This window comes from Lepus europaeus, chromosome 18 (assembly GCF_033115175.1).
Source record: "Lepus europaeus isolate LE1 chromosome 18, mLepTim1.pri, whole genome shotgun sequence".
Classification (NCBI taxonomy): Eukaryota; Metazoa; Chordata; class Mammalia; order Lagomorpha; family Leporidae; genus Lepus; species Lepus europaeus.
The window spans coordinates 56279548-56295582 of record NC_084844.1 but is presented as its reverse complement, the minus strand read 5'-3'; the positions used below and the strand labels follow the sequence as shown (position 1 = coordinate 56295582).

The window sequence follows — 16035 nt, the reverse complement described above, 5'->3', positions numbered from 1 at the left end:
AATATAATTAAATTTTAAGATATCTTTATACAAAATTCTAATTATACTTGCTCATTTTGTTTTGAGTCCTGGGATTTTTTTTTTTTAAATAAAAATACATGTTTCTTATAAAGACTTTGAAAGTTAAGGAAAAAGTTAAGGAAAATTACAAGCAGCAAAAAATCAAACCACTCACAATCTTACCTAGAAGCAAAAACCATGGTGCTCACCCTTTCTGTCTGCAGAGCTCCATCCTGCCTTTTCAAGGCAATCTATTTGAATACTGTGAAAACTCAACTGTGTGTACACTTCTCTATCTGTTTCTTTACCCTACACATTTTTCTCAGGCCTTAAAATTCTTCAAATGTTAGGAAAATACTAAAATAGTTGCAATTGTATAATGCTACCACAATTTACTTACTCTATTAACGCTAGACATTTAGTGTTTCCCACTCTCCCCACAGCTACTGCAGAATGATTAAAGTACGTAGTGATGAAAAGCATCTGCGTCAAGAGCAAACAGACCTGGAAGCAAATCCCAACTACTCCCCTCGCCAACTGTGCCGACAGCAGACCCAGTGCTCACCTGCTCTGAGACTCCTCTAGCCAATGAAGGAAACACCAGAATCCACTCTGAGTGTGAGATTAAACAGGAGGGTCTGGGCATGCCCTGACACAGTCACCACTTGGGATGCCTGCATCCCCTACGGGAGTGCCTGGGAGTCCTGCCTCCTCTTCCAATCCAGGATCGTATTAACACACATCCTGGGAAGCAGCAGATGATGGTCCAGGTGCTCGAGTCCCTGCCATCCATGTGGGAGACCGGGATGGAGCTCCTGGAGCCTGGCTCAATTCTGGCTGTTGTGGGCATTTGGAGAATGAAACAATGGATGGAAGATTGTCCCTTTCCCTCTCCCTCCCTCCCTGTGACTCTGCCTTTCCAACACAAATACATAAACTAAAAAACCAGGAGGGTCTGTGAAGTACTGCAGGAGCATCTGTCCCAGGAAAACACTTCATAAACAGCAGCTCAAGACAACAAAGTGAGGCGTGTGCACACACCCATGAAGGCCATGGTGTGTGTGATTTCCTGAGCCCCAGCAGCTCACACCCTCTCCGCACTACACGTTCCTGTGTGGTTGCTACGTTCCATAAGCGTCTGCCGGGGCTCTCACAGGTATAGACACTGCTTTCTTTCAACACAGAGCAGAAAAAGAACTTCGAAAGGGCATTCTCTTATCCTTTCCGCTGAAACTGCAATAAGAAAACAAAGTGAAGAAGATTCTATTGGCAGAAGTTTCATTTTATGCTCCTTGTGGTTAAGGCTACACACAAGATACTCAATTATCCTGAATGAATTCGACATTTTTATTTTTATTCAGCTCAGGAGCAGTTATTTGCATTTCTAAAACCACCTAGACTGGGGGAACTTGAGCAGCCCTGAGGCTGCAGAGAAGACAATGTAAGGGGGAGCGCCAGTTCAAATCCGACTCCGCCCCTTCTAGCCTCCATTTCTCCATCTGTGAAATGGGGCTGTGGATAGCATCCAATCCACAGTACAGCCGCAGCAATGAGTCAGTTGAAAGAGGGCCAGCGCTGTGGCGTAGCAGGTAAAGCCACCACCTTCAGTGCCAGCAACCCATATGGACACGTTTGAGTCTAGCTGCTCCACTTCCAGTCCAGCTCCCTGCTATGACCTGGGAAAGCAGTAAAAGATGGCCCAAGTCCTTGGGCCCTGCACCCACATAGGAGACCATGAGGAAGCTCCTGGTTCCTGGCTTCAGATTGGCCCAGCTCTGACCACTGGGACCATCTGGGGAGTGATCCAGCAGAGGGAAGAGCTCTCTCTGCCTCTCTGTAACTCTGCCTCTCAAGTAAATTTATAAGTCTTTAAAAAAAAAAAATAATGCCTACATGGAGCTGGTGTCATGGTATAGCAGGTTAAGCCGCCACCTACGATGCCAGCATTGTTCAAATCCCAGATCCTCTATTTCCAATCCATCTCCCTGCTAATGTGCCTGGGGAAGTAGTAGAAAATGGCCTGAGTCCTTAGGCCCTGGTAATCCACATGGGAGACCCAGAAGAACCTCCTGGCTTTTGGCTTTGGCCAGCCCAGTTCTAATCTTTGCAACCATTTGGGGAGTGAACGAGCAGAAGGTAGATCTCTATGTCTCTTGCTCTCTCTGTAAAGTTCTGCCTTTCAAATAAATCTTTAAAAAATAAAGAAATAAGGGGCCGGCTCTGTGGCGTAGCAGGTAAAGCCACCGCCGGCAGTGCCAGCATCCCATATAGGTGCCAGTTCGAATCCCTGCTGCTCCACTTCCTATCCGGCTCCCTGCTAATGTGCCTGAGAAAGCAGTGGAAGATGAAGTCCTTGGGCCCCTGAACCCTTGTGGGAGACCTGGAATAAGCTTTCTGGCTTCTGGCTTTGGATAGGCACAGTTCTGGCCATTGCGGCCAATTGGGAATAAACTAGCAGATGGAAGACCTCTCTTTGCCTCTACTCTCTCTGTGTAACTCTGACTTTCAAATAAATCAATTAATTAACTAAATAAATAAAAAAAAATAATGCCTATGGAATAGATAACTCAGTTCCTGGCAACAGGTGGCACAGAAGTGGCATCTGTGACTCTCCTCCTAGGACTGGTTTTACCTGCTCCCTACAGAGCGGGGAGTGGCCAGGTGACTGGCTATAGCCAATGAACCATAAGCAGATGTGGCAAGCGTTAATCTCAGAAGAAAACTTAGGGGCCAGGATGAGACCTACCACAGCATTTCCAGCCAGGGTCTCACAGGGGCTGCTCCTACCTCCTCTGGCTGCAGCCATAAGCCATTAAGATTGGGGAGGAAGGGATAATTACAGCAATTTAACCTAGACTAAGTTGAGTGGGCATTCAGTGAGGGAAGCCATGACAATTATTGACACATTAAAGTGTTTCCTTCAAGTCATGCTCTCAGCGAAACACAGAAAAACTGGGTTTCATTTGGGAAAAGACAACAAATGTCGATTTCAAGTTGTAAATTCTCAAGTACTTAAGAATATAAATACAGTCAAAATAAATGCTTCATGTCAAGGAGATTTACAGTACAGCAAGGAAGAAACGTAATGACTACATATTTTTTAAAGATTTATTTATTTTGAAGGCAGAGTTACAGAGAGGCAGAGGCAGAGGTGGGGGGCGGGGGGGGTGCTCCACCCAATGATTCACTCCCCAGATGGCTCCAATGGCTGGAGCTGTGCCAATTGGGAGCCAGAAGCTTCTTCCAGGTCTCCCACGAGGGTTCAGGAGCCCAAGGACTTGGGCCATTTTCCACTGCTTTCCCAGGCCACAACAGGGAGCTGGATTGGAAGTGGAGCAGCTGGGACTCAAATAAGCACCCATATGGGATGCAGCATTGCAGGTGGTGGCTTTACTTGCTACACCACAGCACCGGCCCCAATAACTGTAATTTTAGAATACTTATTAGAACCAGGGTGATGCTAATGATACTAGACTTATTATCTTATTTAACTCTGACAATAATTCCATAAAGTAGGTGTCACTGGGTGGGGAAGGATGAGAATTTCTGCTGTCTTTAGTATCCCTCTCCCCATAGTAAGAAAGACCTTAACACACATCCAAAATTAATTTTGACATGAGAGGTGGCAGATATCAGTAGGAGAAAAGTCTTTTGTCCTGCTCCCCTCAGATGGGTCTGACCTGTTCTCGCAGAGGACAGGAGAATCTGTTGGCACCCATCTGTGACGGAGACAAAGAAAGGCCTACTCAGACCTGGACACTGGAGGGCAGAGCAGAGGGACAGGAGCTCAGAAGCATAATCCTCTTGACTTAGTGGCCGGAGTGGAGGCCACCTGTCTCTGCCTCTGTCCAGGTGAGTCATGTGACTAGTACCAGCCAGTGCCAGATGAACAGGATGCCCTCTGTGAGGTCCAGGCCAAGACGCTCGAGAGCCAGGAGGCCACTTCTATCTGCCCTCTTCACGCTGGACAGAGGCTGGGGAGATGGCTAAGGGGGCTAGACTCCTGAAAAGCTGTCCTGAGGAGTCCCCCAACTCATGGCACGCTTCTCATGACTTTAACATGGACTTCTGCTCTGTGAGAGGGCTGAGATTTCAGAGCTTATGTCTTACCCGAACAGAGCTGACCTCTCCTGCACAACATGGACTAACAGGACACAAACAATAACAACAACAACAGGAAGAAGAAAATCAGGGGGCCAGCACTGTAGTGTAGCAAGTAAAGCCACCGCCTGCAGTGCCGGCATCCCAGATGAGCACCGGTTCAAGTCCCAGCTGCTCCACTTCCAATCCAGCTCTCTTCTATGGCTTGAGAAAGCAGTGGAAGATGGCCCAAGTTCTTGGCCCCTGCACCCACATGGGAAACCCGGAAGAAGCTCCTGGCTTCAGACCGGCACAGCTCCAGCCATTGTGGCAATCTGGAGAGTGAACCAGTGGATAGAAGACCTACCCCTCCCTCCCTCCTTCTCTCTCTCTGCCTTTCTGTAACTTGTCTTTCAAATAAATAATCTTTAAAAAAATCAGGAAGAAAAATATGAATATTTAACCAAAAAAAAAAAAAACAATTATAACACTGAGCAAGAGGCAATGATAAAGAAATCAAATGAGAATAGGTTAAACCTAAACCAATTTGGGAAGATGAGGGAAAGTCTCAGGGTCAAAGCTAGTCCAGGGGTAAAAAAAGAGAAAGAAATGTAAATTAGGAATGACAATAGAAATACAACTATACACCCCCCCAAAAAACTTCTATCAAACACTGAGATCATGAAATAAATGCTTTTCTCTAAAACGTTACTCAAAGTGATTCAAGAAAAGTCAAAAAAACATGAACCACTCAAGAAATCTAGAAAACTATTAAAGAATAACATCTCAACAATGTCCTTGGAAAGTTGTTTTTAACTGTCCAAGAACAAGTAATTTCTCATCTCACCACATATAGGAAAAGAAGGATGCTGAACAACCCGACTCCACAATGTCAACAAAATGTGACAGGTTTAGCAAAAGAAAAAATTCAAATGTTCTCACAATATTGAATGTCAAAATTCTAAATAAAACTATAAAGTAAATTTAGCAATGCAGAAAAAAATTAGCAAACTTTAGTGAAAATTGATTACAGGAAGCCAAGAAAAGCTCAATATCAGAAAATCCATCAAGGTTCAAGTAACCAAAACCTAAGTTATTCACAGATAGGAACTCCAACATTGATGTATCCTCAGCATAAAGATTAACGTCCAGACATAGTATAAATACTTATAAACTGTTTTAGAGAATATTAATAAATTAAAGAAAAAACTACTTTATGATTATCTGTAAAGGTCAAAAGTCAAAATAAACTTTGGTGCCAAAAACTCAAAGTAAAATAAAGTTATGCACAGTGTAATATAATTAAAAACAAGATCTCTCAAACCAACCATGTATTTGTATTCAGATTAATAAAGCAGTATGGATGGTCATGTATTATACTAGTAGGGGTCTTTGAAAAGTTCATGGTAGGCAGGTATTTTGGCACAGTGGTTAAAAGGTCACTTAGGATGCCTACATCCCCTGTCGGAGTGCCTGGGTTTGAGTTCCAGATTCCAGCTTCCTGCTAATGCACACCCTGGCAGGCAGCAGGATGTCTCATATGGCTGCATCCCTACCACCTGCATAGGAGACCCATATTGGGTTCATGGCTTCTGGCTTCAGCCTGGCCCAGTCCCAGCTCTTGCAGTTATTTGGGAAGCAAACCAGTAGATGGGAGGTATCTCCCTTGGTTGATGGGTCTCTTGGTATCTCTCTCTCTCTCTTTATGCCTTCCAAATAAAGTTTTAAATTTTTTTCTTCACTGAAAATGCATATTATGCAAAACAGGCATGAATTTCCAAACTTCTTGCATCAAATAAACTCATCTTTTAATTCCACTTTTCCACAAACTTTTTGAAGCATCCTATGTTTTAACACCAGTCAGCAAGTTGTAGACAATGCAATTAAACAAATAAGTATAAACATTGAAGAGGATGAAAAATTATTATTTGCAAAAGATATGATTATCTACCTGGAAAATCCCATGGATTTAAAAAAAAAATGCTTTTAAAGTAGTGAGAATAAAAAACTTTAGGGATATGTATGTGGCATATAACAAAGAATTTATATGCTTGATAAAATTAAACATCTTTAATTAATGCTTAATTACCTAAAAATCAATAATAAAAGTTATGAACATGCAGTTCGGAAAATAGAGCACACAACCACGCCCCTGCCTTGGAACCTTCCCTACCAAGGCCAGCAAAAAATGAACTATAGCAGCCCGATCCCCTGAACAGCCCTCTCCTTCCCCACCCCAGGACAGTGCCCCAAAGCCCACTAGTAGAGGTTCACTTCTCGGTCCTGAATGGGATATGAACCCACTATTCCTCTGTGAAGGGATACCACCGGGCACAAGGCACTGTCTCTCACAGCCAGGCACACAGACCACGGGAGACCAGAGAGAGGTGGAAAGGGGTGGACGAAGCAGTCACATCTTCTTTTGCTTGAAAGCTGGGCCTTGGTCTACCTTTGCATTTTCCAATTACAACTGAGACCAAATCTATAAACAATATATGCTAAAGAATGGAAATAAAAAAAAAAAAAACAGACCAAAGACATATGCAGGCAATTCAGAAAAGACTACAAATATCCAGAAAACACACACATATTCTCAACTTCACTAAAAAATGGAGGCTCTGTTTTCACCCACACAATGAACAAAGGTGTAATATTAATTGTCTACAGGATTGGGGAAATGAGATTGACAATTCTAGTGAAGATTGGAAAATAATGTGTGAGTGTCTGTACCAAGTGCACACAGTGACATGTACTGTGACTCACTAATTCTACTGCTAAGACTTCATCCTAGGGAAGTCAGTCAGTGAGACAGAAGAGGGAACTTCAAAAAGTTCACAAAAAAACACATATTTTATGTATATTATATATATAAGAAAAGGTGCATGGATTATTTTTTGCAGCAAAATAAACTTTGAATTCCATTTTTCCATGAACTCTTGGAAGTAACATCCTATTTACCAAATGACCAGCAAAAGGAAATTGGTTAGGGGCTGGCCCTGTGGCACAGCAGGTAAAGTCACTGTCTGCAGTGACGGCATCCCACTTAGGACCTGGGTGCTCCACTTCTGATCCAGCTCTATGCTATGGCCTGGGAAAGCAGTGGAAGATGGCCCAAGTCCTTGGGCCCCTGCACCCGCATGGGAGACCGGTTGGAAGCTTCTGGCTTCGAATCAGCCCAGCTCTGGCCATTGTGGACATTTGGAGAGTGAACCAGCGGATGGAAGACCTATCTCTCTCTCTCTCTCTCTGCCTCCCTAACTCTGCCTTTCAAATAAATAAATAAATCTTAAAAGGAAATTGGTTAACTACAGAATATTATATAGCCTGGAAAAGCAGGCAGTAGATACACAGTCACTGACATGGGGTAATATTGAAGATACCATATGAAGGTGAGGAAATCAGGTAACAAAATAATACACACAGTATTGTCACCTAAGAGTACCCCCAATGTTAAGCCATGCCTAACTACACACCCATTAAGAACTCACAAGACTATTCCCAAAACATTAACCGTGGTCTCCAGGTAGTCAGATTATCAGTGAGCCTTTTTCCCTTCTGATTTTTCTATAATAAACAAATATGACTTATATAACCAAAGAGAAAGTTAAAAAAAAAAATAAATTGAATTCTGTGGGAAAATAAATATTTATTCTAAAAATATGCTCTAGAATTGGAAAATGAAAGCAAAAACATCTGCTTCCTGGACAGCAAGTTGTACATTGCTAGACAGCAACACACCACGCGAAGGCGGTCAGGTTCCAGGTGCCAGCTCACTCAGCGGCCCTGTGCCTGGGGGGAGCCCCGACTGTCCCCCACTGCCCTTACCCTTCTCTCTGACCTCACCACAGAGCTCAAGTACAGCTAAGAGCATCACTCGCTGTCCTCAGGAGATCACATCTGAAACAAGAGACATTTACTAATGCCCTCTAAAAGAACAACCCTAAATTACGGTTCTATTCACAGGGCTACTGATTTACTTTCCCTCGAGGGAAAAAGGAACAGTTCTTATTGTCCATCATAAAAAAAAAAAAAAACAACACGAATCCAGGCTGATAAATGTCTTTGGTAGAGGCAAAAGGAGCAAGGGGATGTGATTCATTTGCAATTTTGGAGACTGGCTTGCACTCACAATGACTTGCAGGTGCCGGACAGCAGAGTTCTGCAGGAAATCTAGCAGCCTCGTGCTGAATGCTAACAGCAGCCCAGCAGACGGTGAAACCTGCAGACCTACACAGCAGGGACCTCAAAAGGCGAGAGCAAAGGACATTCTCCCCAGATTTGCTGGCCTGGTTATCAGCGGGTTAGTACATTCTGCTATCTCTCACGCTCAGCTTCCAAAACTCAAACATGAAGAACTTTGCCCTGAAAACTTCCAAGGTATAGGATGCTTTTCGGGGGACAGGTTTGGGTCTGCCTGGCCCTGGGGGGGCGGCTAAAAGGAAGCCTAGGGCAGGCCCTGTGTTAGTCTGGAGGGTCCAATTCCCAGCCAGGGAAGAGGTAGGGAAGGAATCGAGCAGTCTGATGAGCAACTGCTTCTGACTTTTCCCTGATGTCCTATTGATTAGGTCAGGGCTCACCAGGAAGCCTGCTGAAGGACAGGGCAGTGTCTTGAGAAACCTTCAAGGAAAAGCTCTCCACTGGCTTCAGCTGTTTGGGCCAGAAACCCTGGGAGCATGGGTGCTGCTAGAGGCTGCTGCAGCCTCAGCATCCTTCAGGGGACCACAGGCTGCTGCCTGGGCCAAACCGCTGCAGCTGAATCAAGAGAACCGCACAGCAGCAGGGAGGCTTGCGCCAAAAACCACGCACACTCAGCAAGCACACTGAGCAGTCTAGGAATGGAAAACGGAGCTCTGGACACAAAACCCGGTCTTCCACTGCTGCCTGGCTCGCAGCCTCTAATACCCTGTACTCTAACCCAGCCGGAGCAGCCCTGCGCCCTCCTACATGGCCATAGCTCCATTCCTACTGTCATGCATGTTTATGCAGGAGCACAGACCCCATTTGTAGCCACCACTGGATTCCATTTCTAAGAAGTCCTTTAAATTTGGGGGGGGGGAGGGGAGGCAACATTTTTGGAACAGCAGACAGTAACAGAACCATGAATTACAATAACAATGAACCTCAGCAACCATTTGGTGAGTCCTATGGGGGGGAGGGGGGTGTCAGGCTTCCTCCAACCTCCCAGAAGTCCTCTAAGGCAGGGGCTACTGTGACCCCACTGTGCAGACTGGAACACAGTCCTCCTCACTGGATCAAGGTGCCAACTTTACTTCCATTTTCTTGTTCACTTAGTGGATCTCCCGGGTGCTAAATGTGAACTCAGGGTTGGTTCCACTCAACACAAACCAAATGTCACGTCCAAGAAAACTACTCTGTATGTTTCAGGAAGCTTCTCAACCCAGCAACGCCTAGATCCTCTTAAAGGTAAAAGACAGTGCCGTAATACATAAGCAAGACATAAATAAGATCTGGCAAAGCCTGCCAGCGCAGCTCTTCCTCACTCCTCTGACCACGCACGCCCATCACAACATTAAAGCAGCACCATGTCAGCCTTTCCCCATCTCTGAATTTTTTTTTTTTTTTTTTTTTTTTTGACAGGCAGAGTGGATAGTGAGAGAGAGAGACAGAGAGAAAGGTCTTCCTTTTTGCCATTGGCTCACCCTCCAATGGCCGCTGCATCTCGCTGATCCGAAGCCAGGAGCCAGGTGCTTCTCCTGGTCTCCCATACAGGTGCAGGGCCCAAGGACTTGGGCCATCCTCCACTGCCTTCCCGGGCCATAGCAGAGAGCTGGCCTGGAAGAGGGGCAACCGGGATAGAATCTGGCGCCCCAACCAGGACTAGAACCCGGTGTGCCGGCACCGTGAGGTGGAGGATTAGCCTGTTAAGCCACGGCGCCGGCCCCCATCTCTGAACTTCTTCACATGACTCCCCTCACCTTATTCATTCAGTTGCCGAAGGATTTCAGAGAACCTACCGCGTGCCAAGCAGTAAGGCAGCTGTCCCTGCCCTCAAGGAGCTAAACTGACGGTGGGGAAGATAAATAAGGTAAAAAGTAGAATACAATTTAGCCATTATAACCATAGCATGCCCTTACAATGCAGATTCCAAGGGAACAAGGATTCTTACTTGTTCTGCACTGTTAACAGTCCCTAAACCACAGCAGAGCCCAGCACATAGTAGGCATTCAATATGTATAGAATGAATGCATATGTACATGCCATAGTTCATAAAATCCAACAACAGATATAACACTGCTCAGAGATTCTTACAGCCACTATTTATTAAGCACTGGGTTAGACACTTCTTAGAAGTACCATCATGTCATCTTTACCATAACCACCACAATGCAATCTTCATCATCCTCGTTTTGCAGATAAAAAACTAAGATACAGAGAGTTAACGTTCCACAGTCAATAAGCAACAAAACCAGACGTGTCCCACTGAAAAATCTGCTGTCCATTAGGCCCATAGTGGCCGGGGCATGCTCCCCAGAGGAAGAAGTGAAGGCACAGATGAGGGAGAGTCCAAAGCAGAGGGAACATGTGCAAAGACTAGAGAAGTAGTCCAAAGAAAAGATGAAATTCTTCCCAGTAAAGTACAATGGATTTTAATAACTCTTTGAGTCCCTGAGGTCTTCGCTGTGAGCCGTTGAGGAGAAAGTACTAGGGACCCAACAGAGCAGGTTTAAGTAGAGCAGTTACTACATCGTTAATGTGCGTATGAGCCAGCATTTCAGGGCCACAATGAAAGACCTGAGGCAATTCGCTTTCTAAAGGAAGGTGGTTAATTTGGGCTTCCGGTCTTGGTAGTTCACATCTCGGACTGCAGAGGCCCCAGTGGTTCGGCCTCTAATGACCACACTTGTCCTGAGTCAGCACAAGGATCACATGGCAAGAGTGTGTGAGTATGTGTCCATGAGGTCTCTAATTATAAAGCCCGGGATTTAATCATGGGGCTCCAATGATCCAACCCAATCACCTCTCAAAGGCCTCATCTGTAAACACCTCAATGACTTGAAGTTTCTGCCCTCCTAGTACCACTAACTTTGGGTCCCACGAGTCAGGAGTCAAACCATATTCAAACCACAGTTTACAAATACTTGAGTCCATCTCTAGCGATTTCATATTCAGAAGTCGAGATCCTGCAACCTATAGAACGCAAGCCAGGCGAGGAGCTGCGAGGAAGAGCAGCTCTCAATACCCAGTCATACAAGGCTTAGAATTGAGTGGCTTGCTCAAGCAACTCCACAAAGTGCTTTATTATCCCACCCCTCAAGTCCAAACTTCCAATCCTATATACTTCTACTGATTAAAGGAACTGAGAAGCCAATTTTGATCCTTTTCTCTGACACTCATAGGATCATGCCTCACAACATTCCCAGTAAGATGAAGAAATTGCTGCTCCTTTCATTTATCACCAACTGTTTTAATCTTAGCAACTGACGCTAATTGAGCACAAATTGTCTACAGGTATTGTACTATAGGCACTGGGCATAAAACAGCAATCAATACATTCGATCAGAGGCAGACAGACAAGAAAATAACAAAATAGCATTCCAAACAGTTATGACTGCTGTGCAAAAATGAAAAGGATGCTGGGCTACAGAATGAATGGGGGAGGGAGGGCTTCTCCAAGGCTTTGGGCTAAGACGTGAATGGTGGGGAGGAGGATATGAGGGGAGCAGACATTCAGTCAGGCAGGGAAATAGGAAACTGGCAAGAACAGCAGCCCCAAGACAGGAAACAGCCTGGGGTCTTTGGGGGAAGGCAGGCCATGAGATGGAGCTCAGCGAGGGAGGAGAAGGGAGAACAGAATGGGTTTGGAGAGACAAGGAGGAGCCAGATCAGCTTTGGTCTTGCAGATCACTGGAAAGAGAGCACTCGGCATGCAATGAGACGCCAGCAAAGCCTTGTAAGCAGGGCGACACGAGCTGATCTTTTGCTTTACAAGATGCTCTGGATTTTATTACAATGGATACAGTCTGCCCCTTGCCTTACCTGCCGCACAGCACAAAGAGTACCACCTGGTAGAGACAAAATTCTTCCATACGCCAATGTCCAGCAAACAAGTGGAAAGTACCTCTATTTGACCAGCTGCTTCCACTTCCAAGAACACGCTCGGGAGAAACAAGACCACTTTTGCTAAAACCCAACCTCCTCTCGCCCTTTCTCATTCCTTCCATGAATGACGATGAAAAATAAGGCATTGGACCCTCGGCTCAAGAACTTACAAAGTCTTTTAACCGAAGAGCTGTGTTTCAAGGAAGCCAAGAAAGAAATACAAACACCTGTCCCACAAGTAGATCCTAAGCCCAAGACAAACCAGCAATCCACATCCTGTGTCAGGGACCTCCTGCCTACTTGGTTGGTCTGACACCATGACTGATGCCAGCCTGCAGGGTGAGGCCAGAGGTCAAGGCATTTAACATCCACCGGTCAGCCTGTCATCCACGAAACAAGCCGAGCGCCAGGAAAACACCATCCCAGCAACCAACCTCTACAGGGACAGTCCACGTGAGGCTATATTGGTGGCAATACCATGCCAGAAATCTGGGCTAATCTGTCTCTACTATTCATGAATTCCCCTCCTCACGGTAAGGCACATGTGTTTGGGAAAGAGAAATGAATCCAAGTCAATTTTAGATATTGTTACTTGGAAACCATCTGGAGTCCCTGGAAGCAGGAGAAGCCACCACATCCCCTGCCCTCAAATGCCCACTGTAACTAGGGCAGTGTGCTTACACGGGAGTTTCGCTGTCCTCTGTCCTCCAGGGACGTCCCCACCCCCACCCCACCAGGTGCCAGCCCCGGCTCCACTTCCCACCGGAGAGGTATTTGGTTTCTTGATAAACCTGGTGGAGAGCCCTCTGCGTGTTGAGCTTGCACCTGAATCGCATCCAGTGCTGGGTTCTTTCGCTTCCCAATCGCTTGAGAACTGCACACCTGAATTCCTTTGCCCAGGGCTACAAGCAGAAATCCCTCCTCGGGGAGCAGTCAGTCCAGCAAAACTCCCCTCTACCCAGCAATCCTGTGTCCACAGAGAGTCTAGCTTTGGAAGAGGCCCACAGCAGAATCCTTATGTAAGCTTCGTAGATGCTGGCACCCCGCAGAGCCGCTCCTGGCGACACCAGCCCAGATGTAGCCCATTTTCACCGTGATGACAACAGGCAGAGTCCTGGTGGCTCCCCTAGGGGCCTGGTTCTAGCGGGCTGGGCGCCTCTGTCCCCCCTCCCCTACCTGGCTGCGATCCTCTGCTTATCTCATCTCGCAAAAGAGTTGCACCTCCCTTTCTGCAGCCTCCCTCCCTCCACCAAAATCAGTCTTTGGACCCAGCCGGCGGCCGCAGCGCCATGCCACCGGCACCTACCCCTCCTTCCATCCACCCACCCACCCCCTTCCCACCACCCGACGCCTGAAAAACCCACCCAGGAAAAGTGATCCGGAATCTCGTCCAGTCGCAGCCCCCGCAAACACACAGGGCGGGAGGGGCCGGCTGGCCAGGCCCAGCACTTGCCCCGGAGCGGCCCTGAACTCGGCGCAGGGGAGGACAGGGGGAGCCAAGAGGGAGCCGAAAGGGAGCGCAGGGCTCCCGGGAGAGCGCCTGCGGCTCCGCTGCCCGCAGCACCCTCAGAGCAAACACCTGTTTCCAGGGAGCTACGCGGCCAGGGGGGGAGAAGGGAGTCCCAGGGAGAGGCTGGGAGGCCGGGGTGCAGGGGCAGCTGGGGACGCAGGTGGAGGATGCGTCACAGTCTGCGCTTGGCAACCGGAGCCCAGGGCAGCGAGGAGGAGAGCGAGCAGCGCTCCGGGGTCTGTGAAGTTCAGGGAGGAGGGGGCGCGGGGGCGCAGAGGCCAGGAGGCCGGGCGGGCTCCATCACCTGCGCGCCCCGGCCGCGCCTGCCCGCGGGCCACCTACCTGCCCACCGTCTGGTTGGCCAGCTGGCGCATGCGATTGAACTGCTTCTTCATCGTGGCCCCGCCGCCGCGCTAGCCCGCGAGCTGGGGAAGGACGGAGCAGCCCGGAGCCCGCCGCAGGGTTACATGGCTCCCGCGCGGAGCCTCCGGGGCGACGGCGACGGCGGCGGCACTGCGGAGCCTCCGGGCGCCGTGTGGCCCGCGCGCGGCTCCCTCCCGGGGGCGCCCCCGCTACTCCTCCTCCCGCCGCGCCGCCTCCTGCCGCATCCTCTTCACGCGCGCAGCGGCGCCCTCATAGCAACGCCCGGGGCCGCCCTCGGCGCCGGCCCCGTCCGCCCGGGCTGCAGCCCCCCAAGCCCGCCAGGCGCCGGGACCCTGGAGCTGCCTCAGGCTGGCTGGCTAACCGGCCGGCCGGGGGGCGGGGTGGGAGGGTCCCGGTGCGCCTGTGCGTGGGGCGCGCGGCATGCTGGGACTTGTAGTTCCCGGAGCCCCCCGTGCCCACCTTGCCTGGGTGCGAAGTTTGCTAGGGCGCCCGAGGGCGGAGGCGGAGGGGCGAAGGCCGCGTCTCCTGGCGCTTGAGCCGTTAAAGAAAAATAACAGAGAAACCGAGAATGCTTGGGAAAGTGCGCATCTGACTCCCTCGTTGCGTTTTAAGGGAAGGTGAGGGAGGCACCCCTGTGTGGATTCACAGGAGGAAGATGTGTGGCAGCAGGTGCATGGCTCAGAATGGTTAGAAGGGCACCCGGCCCAGTGCTGAGGTGCCGAAGACTGAAGTTTGGAGCGCACAGATTGACGGCAGATTTCGAACCACGAGTCCGAGCCTGAAACTTCACCAAGCCCAGAAGATAAACAGATCTGGAAAAGTCTAAAAAAGCTTCTGAACGATTAAAAGACGTTGAATCGGGGGACCCCCCAAAGTATGAAACCCAAGCCTACAGGGTTTTTTTTTTTTAATTTATTTTCATCTGATACATTTTCCGTGAAGTTGTTGAACCTCTCTCTCATAGAAGAAGGGTGTCCTCGGAGCGGCGTGGGTGTGTCCAGGCCTAACCCGACTGCAATCGTTTGTTTGCATGGCTGAGATTCCAGTCTTGAGGCTGTTCCCATCGCCCTTGCATCCCCCAGGAGACTAGGGGCCTCAGGGGCAGCAGCCCTGGAGCGTCCCACACAGCAGCAGTCCATTGGCATCCTTTGGCTCCCAACTAGAGAGGGGTTTGGCTTTCTCCAGGCTGGAGATGGGAGAATGCTGTAGTTCTATTATTATTTATCAAGGAAGAGCAGTACCTATTGTTGGCTGCCAGGAGCTTTGGATAAAACTGATGGGTTCCTCTGTTAGAATTCCACAGACCTAGGACATGGGGAACTCCAAAAGAACATGGAAAAAGGAATTAAAAAGTTTATTATGCAAAAACAAATCGAAATCCATGCAAACCAGCAGTTTTTTTAAAGGTTTGTGGAAAATGGGTATTATGAAAAAGGTATGCATGGGTTTCAAAAAATTTTGCACCAAAATTAACTTATCTTTCAATTCCGTTTATTTCATGAACTTTTTGATGCACCCATCCTATACTGTCAGGAAAACTGGGGCACCTCTTTAAGCATCAATTTCCTTCTCTCCAACAGGGAAATAATGCTGTCTAATAGCAAAGAAAGAGAACTATGAGATGAATTACCCATAATCAAATTATGTATACATTTCGAGAGAATAAATTATGTCACATTCATTTACTCCAAATACGATTGTTGTCGTAATAGAGGAAAATCCTGTTCCCACAACAGAATGAATGAACTCATGTGCTAAATGAAAGAATGTTTTCAAAATGGAATATTTTGTGTATGCTGATTATAGTTGCAAGATGTCCTAAATATGGCTCTAAGTATCTTGCTGGCCAGCTGAATAAAAGATGGTTTGAGGCATGTCTTGGCTGAATGAACATGAAATCTTTAATTAATTGTGAATTTAGCCTCTGCTTATTAGGTCAGGCAGTTCCGGCCAATTAATAAGTGAAGGCTTTATTTGCTTTTACCTAACTGTGATAGGTT

The 16035-nt window shown here is 47.7% G+C and overlaps 1 protein-coding gene across 4 annotated transcripts in view; it reads right to left on the bottom strand.

The window, feature by feature from the left end:
* ARHGAP44 (Rho GTPase activating protein 44) overlaps positions 1–14115 on the bottom strand; it is a 180501-nt gene extending 166386 nt beyond the window's left edge. For all 4 annotated transcript variants that reach the window (XM_062175507.1, XM_062175511.1, XM_062175509.1 and 1 more), the window contains exon 1: positions 13994–14115. In XM_062175507.1, coding sequence (XP_062031491.1) covers positions 13994–14046 — 53 coding nt within the window. In that variant the 5' untranslated portion in view covers positions 14047–14115. The remainder of the gene's footprint in view (positions 1–13993) is intronic.
* Positions 14116–16035: the final 1920 nt, after the last annotated feature.